We start from the raw sequence: 22,238 nt of genomic DNA, 5'->3' as shown, positions 1-22,238 counted from the left end.
TCTAAGAACATTTTGTGAAGAGGGGCTTCATTTGGCCTGTTTGTTTCTGGGTAACAAGCAGCGATCATGACTCCTCAGTGCTTGAAAGGCAGCTGAGAGCTGTTCAGTAAAGAGTAAATTCTTGTTTTTGAAACTTTCCTGCAAAATCTGTTCACTTGAGTGCAAACCAACACAGGCAACAGGCAGAAAAGTACAGGCGTAAAGCACTTCCTGCATTCTGACACTCCTTTGTGAAAATAGAGGAAAGGTAAATTAGAATTTAAAGTTGGAGAAATGTTCCTATGTTCTCTGTGGGTTGTATTTGCTCCTGGATTACGTTAACTTCTGCCAGTGTGACCGAGAATGTCAGAGTCACTGGCAGTGGTGAAACTCCCTCAATCTAGGGGTGTGTTAGTGATGCAAATTACCCACAACCTTTGCTCCAGTTGGAGCCAGTAAGTGGCCAGCTGCAGTGGGTTAGTGATGGCTGCAGGTGAGCGTAAAGCACACATAATATGTGATGATACAGTTATTATCCAGAAAGCCTGGACTACTAGGGCTTTCATAGAGCTCCAGAACTTCAGACGCTTTTTAAGCATGCCCACCCCAATGGAAACCATAATAGAAGATAGCAATGCTGCCCCACTTAGTAGAGTGAATTGCAGTTTATAGCCTGTTGCAACATTGGGAGACAGTCTATCTTCCATCTGTGTGTTTGTGCATGTGGAGAGGGAGAGAGAAAGGGAGGATATGGCAAATGTAAACATTTATGAAGCTGTTAAGTGTGTGCTTTGCCAAGTAATGTATTTTAGTTCTCTAAGTATGAGGTTAATTGTTTCCCAGTGTATGTACTTGTATGTACTCCCAGTGTATATACTAACTGGGGACTTTGAGTTACTGTCCTCCAGATGCATGAAAGGATCTAGAAACAGTAAAGAAAGATACTTAGATTATAAGAAGAGCTAATGGAAGATTGGAGTTTTGAGTTTTTCTGGTGATTCTGAAAAGGATAAACAAATTGAAAAGTTAATTCTGGGTCAGACATATATGTTTTCTTTGCTCCAAAACATAACATTTTACTTGGATTTAAGCATTTTAATAATGAAGAAGTTTATATAAAATTAATGGAAATTTTTGAAAGAAAAGATTTTTCAAAGAAAAAATCAGTAAGCTTCATTTAGAAATTGGTAAAATAAAACATTTTGGTTTTTTAATGAATGTTGGGAGGCTCATTTCTTAGATGAACAGTTTAGTAAAGACAACAAAAGCTCGTTAAAGATTTGTGCTGCCAAATCAGTATTTTGCGCTGAAAAAAGTTTCATCCAGAAACTTTCACCTTATTCTAATGGGATTTAAGTATGTTCTTAAGCACTTTGCTTTATCAGGGCCTATGTGACAAGGTGCCCAAGTGACTAGTACAGCTTGGAGCTGTACCATCTCAGATGATGATTTCATAAGCTAAACAGGACTGAGCTTGATCTGCAGTTGGCTGGGGAACCTCCAGTAGGTGGCACTCTTTTTATTTTTCATAGGTACTAATCTCATACCTATTATTAGTGGGCATTGCTCTGTCATCGGCTGTGTCTTCCAGATGGGACGTAGAGCTAAAGTCCCCCCCCACCTATGACCATTACAAGAATGGTGTATTTGTTCAAAATTAGTTCAGAATTTCAAAGGACCTTGAAAAACCATAGAAATGGCTCAAATAAATAGGATGAAGCTCAACAAGGACAATTGCAAAGTACTCTACTTAGGAAGGCACAATCAGTTTTACACATACAAAATGGGAAGTGATTGCTTAGGAAGGAGTACTGTAGAAAAGGATCTGGGTCAAACACTAAATATGAGTCAGCTATGTAATACTGTTGCAAGAACCAGCAAACATCATTGTGGGATGTATTAGCAGAAGTGTTGGAAGCAACACAAGTAATTCTTCCACTTTACACAGCAATGATAAGACCTCATCTGGAGAACTGTGTCTGGTTCTGTGCACCACACTTCAGGAAAGATGTGAGCAAATTAGAGAAAGTTTGGAAGAAAGCAACAAAAATTATTAAAGGTCTAGAAAACATTAACTATAAGAAAAGTTTTCTTTTAAAAATGGGTTTTCTTTAGTCTGGAGAAGAGAAGATTGGGGGGCAGAGGAGGGACATGATAACAATCTTGAAGTAGAAGGCTGTTATGAAGAGAAGGGTGGTCAATTGTTCTCATTACTCTCTGTGGATGGAACAATCAGTAATGGGTTTAAATTGCTGCGAGGGAGATTTAGGTTAGAAGTTAGGAAAAACTTCCTACCAGTAAGAGCAGCTAAGTACTGGAACAAATTACATAACACCATTGTGGAATTCCCATCACTGGATGTTTTTAAGAAAAAATTAGACAAACACCTGTTAGAGATCATATAGCTAAATACTTAGCCCCGTCTCAGTGCAGAGGAGCAGGCTAGATGACCTGTCAATGTCCCTTCCACTATTACAATTTTATGATTCGAGTTGTGGTTATGTGTGGCTATTTATAATGGGAAAAAAATGGCAAAATCCCAGCTTTGCCATGCTCCCTAATGCAAAAATTAGAACTTTAGGTAAAATGATCCTAAAAGCTCATTTTTTCAAACATACCCAATATAGAGTTTTATGTTATAAACTTTAACCAATTCAAATGGGAAAATGTAAAACACAAAATATTGCTGTAGTTTTACTAGAATGGTATTATGCTTGCTTTGGTAAAATAAATGTGTACAACTCTGACTTATATGGCTTTATATTTTTACCTTTTATATCAAATAAAATAAGGCTATGGAGAACCACTTACTGTAGGTGAGACTCAGAAAGATAATATTGCATTGGTAACAGCTGGTTTCCATTTGGCACATTGTTTCAACTAAAAGAACTAGAAATTAATTCTTTTTAAAATGAAAGGTAAAACAGTTCTGTGGGGTAGCCATGACTTTGAAAAAATGCAAGCCACTCTGTATCCCTAAAAGATCATGAGTGTGTGACAAATGGCCACCCTCCACCATGGTGTCCTGCCCAAAATCCCATTTGGGAAATTACATGGTGTCTACCAAAATTTCCAGTGTAGGGTTTGGTTCAAAAATGACTCAGATGAAATTGTTCCACTTATTGAATCACTAACACCACTTCCTGCAGCACCCTGGGATTTCCTTGGAGGTCTCCCACCTAAGTGCTGGCCAAGACCAACTCTGTCTAGCTCATGAGAGCAGAGTAGAACACAACCTGGGGATACTTTAGTTAGCTACATCTATGAAAGGGCACTGTATTGTATTAAATGTCCCAAATGAGTTCAGTATATTTTATTTGTAAATTATTATAATGAATCTTTTTTTAAAAAAACTTAATGAACAGAGTGTACATTTTGGAAGGTTTACTATTTGCACCATATTTGCACTCAATATTTAAGGCACAGAGAACCAAAAATAGTAAACAAGGTTGACAAATCAGAAAAATTATTATCAAGGTGAGCAAATCAGAGAGCAGAGGGGCAGGGAGAGTCAAGAATTAGATAAAGCAAATTATGTTAAAGAGCCCCTATAATGAGCTAGAAAATTGCCATCCCGGTTCAAACCACATGTTAATGTGTCGAATTTCAATATCAAAGAGAGTTCAGCACCGTTTCTTTCCAACTCTCTCTCTTGCTGAACTCTCTTTGATATTGAAATTCGACACATTAACACGTGGTTTGAACCGGGATGGCAATTTTCTAGCTCATTATAGGGGCTCTTTTACATACTTTGCTTTATCCAATTCTTGATTCCCACCACCCCTCCTTCTGCCCCTCTGCTCTCTGATGTGCTCACCTTGACATTTTTTCTGATTTGTCAACCTTGATTACTATTTTGGTTCTCTGTGCCTTAAATATTGAGTCTGCTCTGGTCTGGCTATGGTCTGAAGAAGTGGGTCTGTCCCACAAAAGCTCATTACCTAATAAATTACTTTGTTAGTCTTTAAAGTGCTACTGGACTGCTTTTTGTCTTGATAGTATATAGACTAGCACCATGAAAGCTTATGCTCCAAAATATCTGTTAGTCTATAAGGTGCCACAAGACTTCATGTTGTTCTCGAAGCAGCAGACTAACACGGCTACCTCTCTGATAGGTATCTCTCTGTTACTATTCAAAAAGTAGGAAGATGGTCCCTTTTAAGGTATGATGTTTTAGGACTATATTATTTTTATGTAACTCTTGAAAATATGCTTTTGATATCTGTAAATAAACACTGATAAATCTTCACTGGTATGTTGCTTAAGTTGATCATCAAGGGCTCCAGAGCTAACCATGACCAGCTAATGCGTTTTTAAGAAATACTGTATTTGTCTACAGGAGATACTAACTGGTATTTGAGAACATATTAAGTAAGATGTGTTAGCTAACGTGTTTACAAAATATACCTCAATTTCATTTTCCTAGGCCAGACAGGATTCTCTGAAGTCTTGTCTAGACACACACAAGGCATATGACATTGAGGATACTGGTATAGTAAAAGTTATACAGCTCTCATAGTGTGAATGTAGTTATACTGGTTAAAAGGTAACAAAGAGGAAGCCGTGCTAGTCTATATGCTATCAAAACAAAAAAGCAGTCAAGTAGCACTTTAAAGACTAGCAAAATGGTTTATTAGGTGAGCTTTCGTGGGACAGACCCACTTCTTCAGACCATAGCCAGACCAGAACAGACTCAATATTTAAGGCACAGAGAACCAAAAACAGTAAGCAAGGAGGACAAATCAGAAAAAGATAATCAAGGTGAGCAAATCAGAGAGTGGAGGGGACTCTCTGATTTGCTCACCTTGATTATCTTTTTCTGATTTGTCCTCCTTGCTTACTGTTTTTGGTTCTCTGTGTCTTAAATATTGAGTCTGTTCTGGTCTGGCTATGGTCTGAAGAAGTGGGTCTGTCCCACGAAAGCTCACCTAATAAACCATTTTGCTAGTCTTTAAAGTGCTACTTGACTGCTTTTTTGTTTTGGTGAAAAGGTGTTACACTGTTATAGATTATTCCATTCTGAGAAGGAATATGTAGTTTACCCATAGAAGGCACTTTTACACCATTATAAATGTGTCCACACCAACAGTTATAATAATAAAACTATTTCAGTTTAAGATGAGACCCTCAACTGACAGGTTATGCTGGTACAGAAAAACTCTCTGTAGATCAGACCTGAATTTTCTTCCCTTGATCTTTGCTGGTAAGGGTATTTGCATGAGAACACAAAATATTGCTTTCTTCAAATTTCGTCTCATCCCTACAATTTACTCCCCTTTTGAATTCTTCATTTAAACTCCTAGTTCATGATTATGGCACTATTTTAAAAGTAATAACAGAAATGAAAAATAAAAAGCCCTAAAGAACTGCTGGCACCTGGTGGTAAATATCTGAAAAACATTTTAAACATCAATGTGGATTGTAAGGTGTATATTTGCTGAAGAGTTTTCCTTATTCATTATCACCTAAACAACTTTCAGAAAAGAAGCTCTTAACCCTATTATTTCCTTTATCACATGTGCCTGTTTCCCATCTGCACCCATCTTATATGTGATGTCCCAAACAGAGTCTTAAAGTTAGATTTTCAAAAGGTGTACCAGATCTCATTATTTCCGAACAGTGGAATTTCATTAGAAGGGCATCTAAGCAAGAACAGAATCATTTGGAGGAAAAAAATCCAAGTTTCATGCAAACATGCTAATGAAGAATTGGGAAGGAAAGCATGGCAAAGTGCGTGCACAGATGCTTATGTGTACATGTGTATACAAATGCTTTAAGGAGGGGGTTGCTTGGAAGGTCATTTTAGTTTCCTGCTTTTTAGTTCACAGCTTATACACACACCATGAAACATATGAGTTTTATGGGGATAGAAGGAAGAGATGGTAGTCACTTAGTGGACTGGCTTGGGAAGTTTTCATGAAGGAAAAAGATATGAAAATTGGCATTGTTGGTGGAGGGAAGGGATAGAAACTTGTACAGGGTGGATGAGAAGGGGAAGGTAAAAGTTAACACTATGGGCAAGGGGGAGCAGTATGCAGGAAAGAGGTAATTTTAGCAATTGTGTTTTGTATGGACTAGAAGGTAAGATGCATATGTGGAAGAATTCTTTGAGTATTGTCCGAGGGAGAGATTCCGTATTCTGTGATGGCCCTTGTATGCCACTGAGGTTTGTTAAGAGTTCCATTGTCGCAGTGATCACAGTACCTCACAGATTTTGTGCTGCTGCATGCTGTGGAGTAGCCCCTGGGCAGCTCTCGAGGGAGTTCCATGAATTAGGTACCCAAGATGCAAAAGTGCTGTGCCCAGATTCAAAAGGACACATGGAGGACTTAAAGCCACGTTTGCCCCATTTCCTGCACAGCACAGAATCCGAGCTCCATTGTGGGTGCCTGTATAATATATACCTGTAACAAAAAACATCTCTCATAACCCTTACAAGCTGAGCTACTACAGTGTTTCAAAGCACGTCTGACCAAGTGTACCTTGCAAAATATGCACGACCAGCCATTTTATTTCTTACCTTTCTTGATTGTCCACCAAAGATACACAAGGACCAAGTTAGCCAACATGAGTGCGTAGCATGGTTTTCCTCACTGCATGTTTCATAAGCTTAGTGAGAAAACATGTGCAAAACATATTCTGTATGGGTGGAACAGAATTTTGAAAGGCTCACAGCTCCATCAAATTAAAATTAATTTCCAACAGTGCCCTCAGAACCACTTTTTGTTGTGAGCTATTTCCATGGCAAAGTTCAGCTTGGAAATCTCAAGATTTCTGAGTGCAGAGTGGTTTAAAATAAAAAGGTCTAGGGTTTTTTTTGAATAATACGTTTATTTTTCACAATCCTGCTCAAAAACATCTGAACAATTTCAGCAAAATATTTCCAGAAATATTCGCTATGGCTGTATTTACACTGAGGAGCTTGATGCAAATGACCGATATCAAAAATGCAAATAGTCACTTATTTGCATATTCACACGGTTCATTTGCATATTCACAGGAGATCATCCTGCTGGAACAGGCTGCTATCAGCAAAAATAAGCAGCATAGACATGGGTCTGCTGGCAAAAAACAAACAAACAAACAAAAAAAACCTTCGTCAGCAGCGCCTTATGCCTGATTTTTTTGCAGGCATAAGGAGCTGCCAACAAAGGGAGTTTTTGCCAGCAAAACCACATCTACACTGCTTGTTTTCTTTCATGATCATGCAAATGAGTCATATGAATATGCAAATGATTGTCCATTTGCAATGTCATGAGCCGTCACTTGCATCGTGCTGCCGGCAGAGGGACTGAATCTAAACACATCCTATATGGCAAAGTCTAAATGTGGGGACATTTTATCCTAAAACGTGAGACAGGGTGAGTGAAACAACATCTTCTGTTGAACCAATGTCTGAAGGTGAAGATGAGAACCAGAGAAGAGCTCTTTGGAGCTTGAATGCATATTCCTTTCAAAGCACAAATTGGTCCAACAAAAGGTGTTACATCACTCACCTTTTCTTTTTCATATCCTGGAACCAACAGGATAACGATGCTGTAGATTCTAAGAGAGAAGTATTTTGGTAAAAAAAACAAAACAAAAACCTTTGAATAAAAATGAGGATGTAACCTTAATAATAATGGTTTCTGCCACTATTAGTGTAATAATATTTGTCTCTTAAATCATTAAATCATTCTGTAAGTGCATTTATATATATTATATTTGTAATAGGTATTTATATTGTGCATATATATATATTTGTTTGCATATATAAAATGCACTGCTGTGAATCTATCTATCTATCTATCTATCTACCTATCTATCTATCTCCCCAGAGCAGCTAGGGTATGACAAATTCTGGAGACTTCAGTTTTTTCAAAGACACCAGATAAAACTCTGCTCTTTGTTAAAATTCTCAGTGTTGTTGAGCAGCTTTTGAGCATTTGCAATCCTATTGGTTCTAATGCTCAGCTTTTCTCAGTGTCAGCCTCATGAAAACCTTGCCCAAGTAAAGGGTCAGTTCAAATTGAATAATGACTTCATGCTACCCCCCGCCCCTTCAGAAAAACCCACAGAAGGACATGAATCCCACAAGCTGTCCTAATGAAGTGATCATTAGATTACCACCGTCGTAGACTTCATACTATGCCACTGATTGTTGAGGAGGCTGAAGATACAGAAGAACCTAAGTTGATAACGCAAGTAGAATGAAAACAAACAAAACACAATAAAAACAAGCCATGCCAAAAAAAGAAAAAATGAAAACACCATCAACCAAATACTAAACAGGATAAATTGGCCTTAGAAGTTTGTGCTCTGAAGGTTGCCAAACTCCAGGAGTTTAGCAAGCCTCCAAGGATAGCGTAGTCCAAAGGCTAGGGGCCCTCATCTGAGAAAGTCCTGCTGCAGTCTTATGCCCTAAGAACTGACAAGAACACACCAGCCAATTTCAACAACTGTTCTGGGATTACAATGCCAGATTTCTGTACAGTGAGATTAAATTAAACTATTTTGTACAAAATTTAGATTTAAATGAAGGGATTTTTGTTATTGTTTAGCAAAAACAGTTTCCTTGGTTACACTGGAATCATTTTTACTGTGTAGTATGATGTAATTGGCTTGTTTGGCATTTAAAGTTGCTAACGCATGTATACTTTTCTTAAAAGAATGTGTCTAATCACTTTTATTTCACCCTAATTAAGGTTGGTCTTCATAGCTTGTACCAACCCAACTTCCCTATACATCTGTGTGTGGGTGAATTCTTTGCAGGTTTACATGTGTGGACAATTATGTAGGTGAATTATCTGAATCTGGTAAAATATTGTTTACAGAAATTTGTCCTTGAAGAGGAGTTCCAGGCCAACTGGTCAATGCATAAGAAACAGGCTCTGGTAGTGTTCCCAAGTGTTTCAGTACCTGATGTTTTCACAAGAAGGAGCTTTGGTAAAGGATAATAAGATCTACTTCTCCTGCATTGTCATGGATGTTTAGATGGGTTCTCTTTATATAATTTACTGATAACTGTCTGCTGCACCAGAAGTAAAGCTGCCCTGTGCTATTAGAACCAAGTTAGGATCAGATTCCATTAAGTACTTAAGTCTGATCCTAGTTTGCAATGAATTCCCTGGGTTTAATCACATTCTTAAAGTTAAGTATGTGCTTAATTACTCTGTTGAAATAGGGTCATATTACATTTTACCAGGAAAATGTTACCTAAACTTTGAAAATACATGTTACCAGGTATGTATTTGGAAATAGGCACGAGGACATTTTTATCTCTCTCTGTGATGCTTGAAGTAGTACGAGTTTAACCCCTAAAATCCATGACACTCTGGTCCATCAATGTCTGTGGTCTGGCATGACAATGGATGTTGCTGGGCCAGAAAGTCCCAGTGGTCTGGAGTGGGGGCCAGCTGAGAGTCGGTATCTGGAAGCCCCAGTCTGGGCCCACCTGAGCCGCCAGTGACACAGGAGTCAGTAGCATACAGGGAGCTGTGGCTGAGACACCACGGCTGGGGAGTGGCAACCCACAGTGGGGCCAGAAACCAGGGACTGTGGCTGGAGAGTGGCAGTCTTCAGCCAGTCTGGGGAAGTGGCTGGGGCTGGTGGCTTTGAAGAAGCCAGCAGCTGAAAGGGGAGCCTGGGAGCAGGGCCAGAGGCCAGCAGGGTGTCACTGACCAAGTCTGGTCTGGCAAAATCCCTGGTCTGAGACCAATCAGATCCACATACGCTGCCTCTATGGGTTTCAATCTTTTATATGAGAATCTGCCCCGTAACCTTTGTGTGTCTTCCCAACCATTCAATCCTAAATATTTGATATATTCATGTAAATATTAAAATTAACGATATTTTTAAAACATGGATACCGCTTGCCATGCCAATTTTGGAAGTGGGAATATTCATCTTTTCCCTCTTCCCTGTCCCTCATGGGCAAAAATGTTGGTGGGATAATTCTAGACTATGGCTCCTGCATACATACTGGTACTGGAAATCTTCTCAGTTTGAGAAAGCGTCACTGATCAAAAGCACAGATGGTTGCGTAACTGTAAATGTAAGAAACATATAAGGCAAATGCTTCTTTGTTGGCAATTCAGCTGGCCATTGATTATTTCCTGCAAGAGAATCAGTGACTGTCCTCAAACATAACAGGAACCAGTCTTCATTTTTACTCCCATTTTATAAAGGAAGGTGGAAGATAGGTGTTTTCCTTATTAAAATGTGTTCTTTTAGATCACAGTTTTTGTTTTATTAGTCAGAAAGCTTAGATTGTAAGGCCCAATTTATGATGTCCTTTCTAACATTGGTGAGCTCTGAATTCCATGTGACAACTCCTGTTACTGGGCACCATTGCAAGTAAAGGGCTTACAATGCAGCCAGTATTTGTGGCTTTGTCTCAATGCTCTTGCCAAAGCCCTTGTTTCTCAAAAGCAGAGTACAATGGTAAAAGAGACTAAAGAATGCTGCAGTTGTGATACCTAGACATGGGATGTTTGACATAAATTAATTTGGAATTCTGCTGGAAGGCCGATGGAGCCAAGTACAAATGGTGTCACTTGGATTCATGGAACTTCTTGTGTTGATAAGAATCACTGAATGGCAAACAGACTAAAGGAGTTTTATTGAGCAAATGTCTACAACAAAACAAAGCCAAATTGCACAGGATAAGAAAGAAAGCAAGCACATATAATTTATAAGTCATCCTGGTATAGAGATGGGTTACAGCAGGAACAAGCATTTAACATGGTTAATGAGTATACATTGTAGCCTGCCTTGCCCCAGATACATATGTTTTGTGAATTATTCTTAAGCCAATAACTAAGTAGCCCCTGGGTAAACCTCCATAGCATGTAGCATAGTAATACAGTAATGGATGAATTTGCCCCTATTGGGGATAAGTCCTAAGATTTTTTTTTTTTTAAAAAAAAACCTCAGTCCAGTTTAACTCAATGGAAGCCAATGCTTCCCCTGACACAGTCCCTCATTGTTTCCATCCCCAATGTGCTCCCTCGTTGTCCTGTTGTGTCCCTCATAAGCCATCTCACGTCCTTCTGTTCAGGTGTAGTCGGTTGAAGTCCTGGCTATGGTCTTGTCTGTCACCTGAGTGGGAAGCAAGACCACAGGGAGAAAGTGGTTCAAGCCCTGGCCATGTCCTTTTTCGGTGGGAGTCCAAGTAAAAGTTTCATAAAACCAGATACTATTTTTGGGACCAATCCAATACCACCTTAATCAAAAACAGTACTGCCATTAGCTTCAGAGGGTAAAGAGTTCAATGCATTCTACACATTCTAAATTATTAATATTTGAAAAGTATACTTAAAATCCTTTTACATCTGAACTTAATCCTATATTTTCTAAAAACTATTTGTTAATTGGAGGGTTGTTGTGCGGTGACTTCTGAAATAGAAATCAGGTTCAGATTTGTCCAAATTAGAACCCAGTACGTGTTTGCTAATGGTTGTGGACGGTCACTGATTCTCATGCAGGATACACTAAATGACCAGCTGAATTGCTAACAAAGAAGGCACTTATTTCTAAGCAAGCACTTGTCTGGTATTAGTAGAGAGTGCCTTGAATTTACAGTGCCAAAGTGAGAAATATCTGAGCTCCAGAATTTGTCTATTATCTCATGCCCCAACAGGAGTTAAGTCCATGATTTAAAAAAATATCACCAGGATATAAAGTATTATTTTATTTTGCAGACTGATGGACTAAAACAGGCTAAAGAAAACCTAATAAGGAAAATAATTTAAGGCAAACACTCAAATTACTTTCAGAGTCTGATCTGAACTGTTATTCAATGCTCACTCCTACAGTGTCACTTATCTTCTGCGCTTTGTTCCCCAATTCAGACCTGTCTTATGGGTGTTACTTCAATTTATTCTTTCCCAATTTGACCTTCATGAGGAGACAGATTCTATTTCCCATTTCTTATGAAAAGCAAGATTGAGATACCTCAGTTAACAGTGACAAATCTTCCTAGAGTAAGAATAGAAATAGTTATGGCTCCCATTGCAGGCTAACATATACTGGTGTAGATAAATAACTTTAGTGAAGCAAATGGACTTATGCCAGTGTCAGTGAGCGAAGACTGGGTCTCGTTTTGCTCTGGGTGAGCATTAATAATTACACAGCCTTTTTAAAATAGTGGGCGTTTATATTTGGCCTCTCCCCTCACCCAGTTCTTCTTGAGCAATGGGCAGACTGGCTGGCTGGCCGCCACCTTCCATGATAGAGGTGGTTACATTTTTTTCCCTTAGATGTGTAGCCTAGGAAGGGCTTTGGGATCCTTTAGGGTGAAGGGTGCTACAGAAATGTAAAATGTTACTATTTTGCATATACTGCTGCATTATTTGGTGTAAGCATTTGTGGTTTGCAGCTGTAATACAATAGCTAGCTACTCAGACTGGCTGACTAAATGAAAGGTAATAGGATTCAGAATTCTTTGCTTTCAGGTCACCAGCTCAAAGATGGCCCAAGGCTATTTGGCCTATGCGTAATGAGTAGGTGATGTTTCATTCTGTTTCCTAGTGGGTTGAATATCCACATCACAAAAAGCTTTAGCACAGTTGTCATTAACTAGCTTAACAGTCTCACCTGAGAGGTCAAGAATGCTATGGGCTAGGAGACATTACTATTACATCCACAGTGGTTGTCCCTTAGAGGTCATGGTTGAGATTCATGGTGAAATGTGGGGGAATTTTGCTGCCATTTGTGTCTGTGTTGTGCCATATATTTTGTAGACCATTAAAGAGCATCAATCTGCAGGGCTATAAACCCCTGCCTCTTTCCCAAATACTATATACTATATTCACTTCAAATTAGGTGTGTGTGTGCATTTGCATGTATGTGTATGTGTGTGTAAGAGAGAGACTATAAACAAGAATGTTCTGGTTTTTGTTGAGATTTCATCAAATCAGTTTCCTACAATACAAATCAATAAACTACTCAAATACAACTTAGATGGGGCTACTATAAGGCAAGTGAACAACTGGCTGGATAACCGTACCCAGAGAGTAGTTATTAATGGTTTTTAATCCTGCTGGAAAAGTATAACTAGTGGGGTTCCACAGGGGTCTGTTTTAGGACCGGTTCTGTTCAATATCTTCATTAACGATTTAGACATTGACATAGAAAGTACACTTATTAAGTTTGCAGATGATACCAAGCTGGGAGGGGTTGCAACTTCTTTGGAGGATAGGGTCATAATTCAAAAGGATCTGGGTAAACTGGAGAAATGGGCTGAGGTAAACAGGATGAAGTTTAATAAGGACAAATGCAAAGCGCTCCACTTAGGAAGGAACAATCAGTGTCACACATACAGAATGGGAAAGGACTGCCTAGGAATGACTACAGCAGAAAGGGATCTAGGGGTTATAGTGGACCACAAGTTAAATATGAGTCAACAGTGTGATGCTGTTTCAAAAAAAGCAAACATGATTCTAGGATGCATTAACAGGTGTGTTGTGAACAAGACACGAGAAGTCATTCTCCTGCTCTACTCTGCGCTGGTTAGGCCTCAGCTGGAGTATTGTGTCCAGTTCTGGGCACCGCAGTTCAGGAAGGATGTGAAGAAATTGGAGAGGGTCCAGAGGAGAGCAACAAGAATGATCAAAGGTCTAGAGAACATGACCTATGAAGAAAGGCTGAAAGAATTGGGCTTGTTTAGTTTAGAAAAGAGAAGATTGAGGGGGGACATGATAGCAGTTTTCAGGTATCTAAAAGGGTGTCGTAAGGCAGAGGGAGGGAACTTGTTCTTCCTTGCCTCTGAAGATAGAACAAGAGGCAATGGACTGAAATTGCAGCAGGGGAGGTTCAGGTTGGACATTAGGAAAAAGTTCCTAACTGTCAGGGTGATCAAACACTGGAACGAATTGCCAAGGGAGGTGGTAGAATCTCCATCACTGGAGATATTTAAGAAGAGGTTAGATAGATGGCTTTCAGGGATGGTCTAGAAAGTGCTTGGTCCTGCCATGAGGGCAGGGGGCTGGACTTGATGGCCTCTCGAGGTCCCTTCCAGTCCTACTCTTCTATGATTCTATGACATATTTCTGGCTATATAATTTTGTATCACAAAGAGCCATGCTTTACCTCTTTTAGGGCTTAGTCTTTCAAAGTGCTGAGTGCTTTGATACCTATCCAGCAAAAGACTAAGAGTATGTCTACACTTAACAGGAGAGCAACCCATTCAGGGCTGATCTCCCAGAGTTCAAATTTGTGCATCTGATAAAAACATGCAAAATCAATCTCTCTGGGGTCTGTAGTTGACCTCCTGTACTCCTGCTCTTGTGAGGAGTGAAGGAGGCTGATGGGAGAAACACTCCCACCAACCTCCCTCAGTGAGGACAGACATTACAGTTAGCTGCAAGAATGTCGATTCTAGCTATGCATTTGCCATAGTTAGAATTGCGTATGTGCAGTCAACTGTGAGGTCTAGTGTAGACCAAGCCTCAGAATGGAATTTTCAAATGCACCTAAGTGACTTAGGAGCCTTAGTCCTGTTGAAATTTAATAGAAATTGATGGTTCTAAGTCATGTTAGTGCCTTTGAAAATTCCAGTGCCCCAAGTGGAATTTTGAGCTTGCGAGTAGTTCAGGTAAAGTAAGTGGATGCACTTGTACTTCAGTTAAGCACACGCTTGCATCCTTCCTGGATTGGGGTCAGAGGACTCCCCACCTTGTGAGATCGAGCCCTTGAATGTAGGTACTTGTACAGACTATCTCTCAGACTAGGTCCACTATAAAAATATAGGACACCCACGTTGAACCAAATCCTGAATAATACCACATGGGTTTTCAGTGGTCTGTGACTGAAAAGGTTCACTGGAAGCAATTTGCAAAGAAATCCTTAGGAAACCACCTGGACGGTTATTTTAAATTTAAGAAGGAAGAGATGCCACTTTTTAAAAAAATAATTTTTAATTCTAGGTTTAAGGCTATATACATGTGATAGTCATTAAAGCTTACTTAACCCTGAAGTTATCTGGCCCCTTGCTTCCATAGGGACTTTTAAGAATTTAGGTTTAAAAATGAAAATAATGTGTGGATGACAAAGGGTAGATGTAGAATAATTGTCATGAAATATTGTTCTTAACCAAGCCCATAAAAAAGCCAAGTACTGTATTCAAAATAAAGAGGAAATAGTTTTACTAAATTCACACTTATGTATAGGGCTTCTGTGGTGCCCACTGCCAATTATTTCAACAACAGACAAAGGATCTGAACCATGGAGATTGTGGGTATGCCCGTGCATATATGTTTTCAGAACCAATGATTTATCCAGTCGCATTCTTAACCTATTTTCACACACTGCTCAAGCAGTCCATGCAATTTCCGTATTATAATATTGCTGCTTTTGAGATAATCCTAGTGTGCCCTGAGATCTGAGCTCTCGAAAGTCAGATGTTGTTCAGACTGGAACCTTTTAGCAGAAACAGTAAATTTGTAAGTTTTTGTTACACCAAACAGCTGTGGTGTGCCTCACCACCCTTTCCCTAAGGATGAACTACGCAGTAGGGAGGGTGTTGTAAGCATTCCAGAGCTAGCCAGCTAAGCTAGAGTCATTACTGGAGTGGCTTCGGTTCTGCTTTGAAGACGTCTCCCATTAGAATTAGAACATCCCACAATTCCCAGTACAACAGACCTATTCTTGAGAGGAGCTGATTGCTGAAAACATACGGATAGTCGCAAGATGTGGGGAGGGAGAAGAAAAGGAGGCTCATAAACAGATAAAAAGGGGCAGCTTTTGTATGTGAGTGGAATTTCCTCTGAGTACAGGATATTCTTTATCATTAACTGGTCACAGGAAGGAAAATGGGAAAACAGTGTTTCCTGTAAGGGGAAAAAAAATCACTGGGCTTTGAAAATACCTGAAATGGAAAAAAAGCTTTTGCATTTCTACCAACAAGTACAAATGTTTTAAAATTTCTTTGATGTGTGAACTTTGTATAAAATAGTTTGCCTTACAAAATGAGACTTTAAATGTACATGCACCCTATTAAAGCATCTTCATGTGCTGTCCATGCCATACTGGTCATATCTGGTGTTCATTTTGAGACATCTCTAATTTATGAGACTGTTTGGATCAGTGCTGTTTCTTTAAAAAATAAATACTGATTTCAGGGAGTTCTTTCCTTCCGAGACCACATTTCTGTAAGTATTAGTGATTTAATGGACCACTTGGCATTACTATATTGTCACTCCCATGCCCGTTAGCAAAAGATAGCCAGACAGGGAACAAGAGGTCTGTGCTTGAATTGAGCAACCAGAATTTTCTCTTGCAGCTACTTTCTGCTTGGAGTGAGTGGCAGAGCTATGGGCCTTACTCCTGTGAATAATAATGCTGGAGCCAGTGGTATTAATAATGAGTAAAGGCTGTAGGACTGCATACATGTGCAGGGAGATCTGTAACACCTCATTGCTCAGTATAATAATTTTACTGTCTGTAAATATTTTTCTGGATGGCAGCTCCTCTCTTATTAGAAATGGACCTGAGCCTCCAAGTTTATGCCAGTATCAGGCCTTCCTGAAAAATTGGGAGGGGGTTGTTCGGGGCAGGGTTCTGCTTTGGAACCAGCTCTTGTTTATAGCAATCCCAATGGCATAGCTGAAAGGCAGATAATGAGGTTAAGCTGTGTAACCCAGAGCTGCAAGTGTAAGAAAACAAAATAAAAGAGGAGTGGGAGGGGAAGATGAGATGTCGCAATTTCACAAGAAAATGAATATAGCTTTTTTAAAAGGAGGAAGAAGAAGAAGAAGAAAAGAGAGGATTGGGATTAAAAATAAAGCAGCCAGAAAGGTCTGGAATTAAAAGAAAGCTTTAGGAATGATCTAACTTTTATTTTATTACATTACAGAAGTCCAAAAAAAATCAATAGCTAGTAATTCAGACATAAATGAGTTATACAGGCCACTGACACAATGGACTAAACTTTATAACAACCACATCTGATGCCGTCAAGCCACAGGCTTCAGTGGCGCCACTAATAATTATGGCCGATCACCTCTAATTCAATGCTGTCTCGCTTGATAAAGGTGTCACTCAGAGTGGCTGCAGCATCAATATCAATTGGAGATGTCACACAGGAGGGCAGCTTGCTTTCCCGGTTGACTGGGACAAACCACTGTCTTTTTCCCTGTCTTACCCTAACAGTGTCCTGCACTGTTGTGCCCAGAAAATTAATCATTTAAATTCATGGCTGAAACCAACCAAGCTGAATTAGCAGCTTTGACCCCTGGAAGTGTATATCTTTAAGTTCATTGATAGCCATAACAGTATCCAAGGAAAACTTGGTTACTTAAACAGTAATCTCTCTTGCTTTGCAGCATATGGGGCATTAAATGGCTGAAGTGATCAATCATTCTGCAGCAAAGAGCCACTTATTGCCAAGAAGCTACTAAGCAATGGAAAATATTCTGCTGTAAAATGAAGCCATAATCAGAACAAAATATCATGGGCTTTTGTGGTTTCACCTGTTTTAATGACAGCTCTGGGTGTCTCCCCAAAGTCTTTTATAAAACTGAAATTTACCATGAGCAGTCTATGTGATCTGTATGGAAAAGGTGGATGTGGCTGGCAACCGAGGTATCAGTAAAAGCTTTTCAGTTTTAGTTGTACAGGGTAGTGTTTGGGTTATCTTAGCTGCCTGTTGAAATTCATCTCTTGACCTTAATTAAAGAGGGCCCAGTCTGATTATCCATGCAATGTTATAAGTGCAAATCATGCTGATTTTTCTGTAGTTCAGCAATTCCTGTTTTCACATTTGGCATATTCTAGGGATAATAGATCTGACAGGAAATGTAAAGTTACTTTTTAAAAATGCAAACATTACATTTTACAGTGGAGCTAAGTTTTTAGTCTGCTGACTAAAACTAATTTTGAATGTTAAATTGTAAAAGAACACTTGGTGACGTTAAGATGCCGTGATAGATGCGTTGAGTATTTCCGTCCTATGCAATATGGCTTCAAATGTTGGAGAGACTGGCATCATAAAACTACACTATTTCACAGCAATGGTTTGAAACATTATAGCTTAGAATAGTTTCACTTGAAAAGTTTCTTCTTTTTAAAGCAATTATTACTAGTTCCAGTCTATTATCTATTTAAACATAAGGAATATTTCTTAAACTTGTGGAAGACTCAAAACAGAAGAATCTCTTTAAGTTCCAGACTTGACAGATAGTGGTGCTGCAATGGTGTGATTGAATAACGTAGGATTTGGCTTTTTTTTTAACGATAAAGGAGAGCTGATATTCTCTGGAAAGAAAATACCTGCACATTTCAGTTCACTGGTAGCCCAAGAAATTTAGCTTGAGCCCCACAATTATCCTACAAAAATGTGGGACCTGATTTCAAGCTTTCACCGGGTTTACCGAACTTGAAGTCAGTGAAGTTTCTCTGGCTTAATGAATCAAAGCCATACACATATAAATGCTGATACTGTAGTGAATATTGATTCTCCCCATGCCGTAACAGATCCAACACCACACTCAGAGTTTTCTTTCCTACCCTGTCAGTCTCCCTTTCTCCTCCCTTTTCCAATTGCTCTTTCTCCCTGAGCTCTTGAAACACATGGGCATTTTCGTGTGGGTCATGTCTTCTGATCAAAATCAGTAAATCACAGACAGCCCCATTCCCGAGTTTTTACTCTGATTTTGCAGGCAGCTGCTCTGGCCATTCTGAAACTGCACTGTTTCTTTCTCTGTTTACCCGTTTCCAATGGCAATTGCACCACTAAGTCTCAGTACGTCTGGAACTTGGCTTGGGGCTGTTTTGGTTACATTGAAGTTTTTGCTTCAATTCTGCCAGATTTAAATGGTGACTTCACCAGCACTGAGCTAAAAAGGAGAGCAGGGAGGCGGGAGGTAGTGTAGAGAGAGAGAGAGGGCCAGAACATTACATCATCATTTGGACTGGAATCAAATGGGAAGGATATGACTCACACGGGCTAGTTAAGCTTTGGCTCAAGTTCTACATACACTCATTCCAGGGCTCTCATGTTCTGCACCTCAGCAGGGAATTCAGGCTCAGTGATGTCCATGAGGTTTGTTTTTAATTTTCTTTTCCTTTTTCTGATTTCTATATACTTTCCTGCAGCCCCTCCTCCTTCCCTTTCTTCTCCTCCTCCTTGTAGTTCCCCCCTTTTCACTTGATAGAGTTTGTTTTCTGGTGAGTGTAACCTGGACTTGTGGAGCAGAAACTTGTTTTAAAATGAACAAACCCAAACAAGTGAGCAGCTAACTTGAGAGAAGTTTTTCTCCCCCCGCCCCACCTCCCATCACGGTGTCGCTCCTAATCGGAGGAGACAGGGAGAGAGTTAAAATGCAGGAACCAATCGCTTGAATGGTGATGTAATGCTGGAACGGCAGGGTTTTTAAGTAATGTGAGAGCAAGGGGGTCAGGGTTGCAAAGCATTTACCTGCTCCCAAGGGGGTTTAAGTTTATTATCAATTGCAGTGACTGTAACCAGCTTCAGACTGCAATCTCTAATTGTTCACAGACTCTCCTTTTTTATCTTTTATTATTAAAAGTAAAACTATATTATGGTATTTTTAAAAAAAATGTGATATTATCACAGCTGCAAATTATTTTCCACCAGGGTTTTGATATTTTTAAATGGTTTGAAATTGGGTGCCTTTTCCACAAAAAGGCCAAAAAAGAGAAAAGAAAAAAGAAAAAGAAAAAGGCAAGCGAGGATGGTTCTTTAAGTGTAATTGATGAATTTACAACTATTTGAAAAGAGCAGCTTAGCTGCTGTCTAGTAGAGCAAGTAAATGGTTTTACTGTTAAAGAAACCCTCTAGAAAATAAATCATTTAACAAGGCTATTTATGTAGCTCATCCCTAGGAACTTTGATGCTCCACAGTAATGCCCATTGACATAATTTGGACCCTGCCTTTTTTTTTTTTTAAACTACTGATCACTGAGGCCCCAGTTCTTCAGAGAAAACCACATGGACATAAACTGCACCCATCCAGTACCACATGGGATTCTGTGGGGGGTTGCGCCTACCTGTGCCTTTGTGTGCTTTTAGTTCGACTTTCCATTAACAAACTTCAAAGTTTTTTTCTCAGACTTAACCATATATATAAAAAATGTGACATTTCCTCACCAGATTCATGGGGTGTGGAAGCATCATGTGTGCGTGTTATAATTCACGTGGGACAAGTCAGAATAAATATTGAGTAAATACCTAGCTATATTAGCTGAGTGATTACACTTAGATGTGATCTCTGGTATCTCTAGGTGTCCTTAAAGTACTCTTGTCTCCTCACAGGAGCACTGAGTCAAAAGTTGTCTGCCATTAAGATACCCTTCCTGTAAGAGACCCCCTCAGGGGATTTACATCACTGATGATGGTAACAAGGAGTGTGCCTTCCGTTGGTTCCGTGGTAGATAGTGGACTTACTTTGGCAAAGCATATCATAGTGCTTTCTCAAATAAAGATGGTCTTAAGCACACATTCCTGTTTTTCTGAACTGGACTAGACAAGGTAAAATATCAGCTACTGTCCTCGGTTACAATCAGGAAATCCCGTTACTCTGTTTGGGACCAAATTTAACTCCTGATTCTGCCCTGATCCAAACATCCCTCTGCAGATTCCAGTTATAATTTTCCACACGGTAACCATGTAGCCACGTTTCCATAAGTACCCTGGTTTTCAAGCTGGATAGCTAGCTGTGCTCATGCGCCAGACTTGTATACTTTTAAAGGCCAGCCTGAGGCCACACTAGGTGTCGGGCAAACAGTGCCACATGCAATAAAGACATGCTGCAGGGGTTGCATTGCCAGCCCTTCACTGAGGGTCTGGGTCTTGCAGAGGGGACGTGTGCTGCTTTTGGAGTTCTACTAGCAAGCTTGTATTTTCCCCTTGTAGCCTTAGGAGGTGCACACAGGGATATTTATTGCATGCAGCGCCACTACCCTTTGGGGAGATGCAGTGTGATCTTCCCTACACTTGACCAGTTCTGGTAGCTGGCATTGCCTTTCACTCATCCTTCCTCTTCCTGGCACTGCTTGGGTGGGGCATGTGGGGAGGGGAGAGAATGACTGTCAGCGTTTGTGCAGTGCCTGCTTCCTCCAGGCACCCTGTGGCTGGTCTTGTGCAGAAGTACAAAGTGGAGGGTGTGACTGGTGCACAGATACAAGTCTTGCCACGATCTCTTTGCATCTGTACAGAGACCTATCCTGGTGCACATAGCGTGTGCATGTTTTTTCTCTTATCATAATGAAATGTATATAAAGCATGTTATATAGGCTGGCCTAGTAATCCAGTGAGAACAGAGAGAGAGAAAGAGAGGTCATTTGGATCTCAAGCCCCCCAGTAGTAGTGCTGAGGAAGCAATGTGCCACATCCCCTACAGGGCTAGGGAAGCATATTGTATTGCTCTTTAGGAACATGCTATGATTGATGCATGCAGCTGCCCTGAGGAGTAGAGCCCTACAAATCTATGGCTATCTGCTTTATATCCAGAGGTATCCACATCTGCGGATGCGGATGCAGATATCTGTGGCTAATATTTGTGGATACTGGTACAATATTTCTTTTTAAACCTCATATCCTACAAATGTGCAGCTGTCTATTTTATATCCATGGATGTGGATGCAGATGGCCGCAGGTCATTTTTGCAGATGCAGGTACCAATTTTGTATCTACACAGGCTGAACTGATGGCCTTCACACAGAGCTGCTTCCAGCCCACAAGCAGTTTGAAGTCTGGTTAAAGGAGTAAAGGGGAAATCCTAAAGACTTCCCCCTTTAAAAATACATTGCGTGTCAGATTTCTGTGTTCCTGGTCACTTCTACTGGTAGTGCAAATTCACTTTAGTGTAACTATAGAAAAAGAAGTTGAATCTTTCTCTAGCTGCATATGCTTTGAACAGCTGTATTTCTGTCTTTCATGTCAATCCCAACCATAAAAGCCCATGACCAATGAGACATAACTGCTCCCAAGAAAAATCAATACTAGGTGTGCTCAGAAAGGAAAGGCGCCAGCATGCGGGGTGCTTTTTGCCAAAGTAGGGCAAAACATTTTAAAGTACTTCTACTTATGGGATCTTCCAGTTTTGGGTGCCCAGCTTGTAACACCCTGGGACTGCTTTTTGTTGTTGTTGTTGTTTGCTTATTTTGTTGTTGTTGTTGCTTGATGTGCTGAGCACCTACAGCTCCACTGGTTGGCAATGGGAGCCATGGGTAATTGGTATTTTCCAAATTCCGGCCAAAAGTATTTCAAGCTGGGAACCCAAAACAAATTGGTGCTTCTGAAAAATGTCAACCACAGT

At 39.9% G+C, this 22,238-nt stretch overlaps 1 protein-coding gene across 8 annotated transcripts in view; it reads left to right on the top strand.

Annotated features, from left to right (window-relative positions):
* Positions 1–22,238, top strand: part of CREB5 (cAMP responsive element binding protein 5) — a 373,995-nt gene that overhangs the window by 228,471 nt on the left and 123,286 nt on the right. Inside the window, exon 1 of one of the 8 annotated variants that reach the window (XM_074984570.1) lies at positions 18,964–19,000. The exons of the other annotated variants lie outside the window; for them this stretch is intronic. Within the exon in view, the coding sequence (XP_074840671.1) occupies positions 18,990–19,000 (11 nt within the window). The 5' untranslated portion in view covers positions 18,964–18,989. Of the gene's footprint in view, positions 1–18,963; positions 19,001–22,238 lie in introns of those variants that run through there. 8 annotated transcript variants of the gene reach the window in all.

The sequence above is a fragment of the Carettochelys insculpta genome, chromosome 2, assembly GCF_033958435.1.
Source record: "Carettochelys insculpta isolate YL-2023 chromosome 2, ASM3395843v1, whole genome shotgun sequence".
NCBI classification, from domain to species: domain Eukaryota; kingdom Metazoa; phylum Chordata; order Testudines; family Carettochelyidae; genus Carettochelys; species Carettochelys insculpta.
The sequence above is the reverse complement of the archived record's forward strand: the minus strand, read 5'-3'. Positions and strand labels throughout refer to the sequence as shown.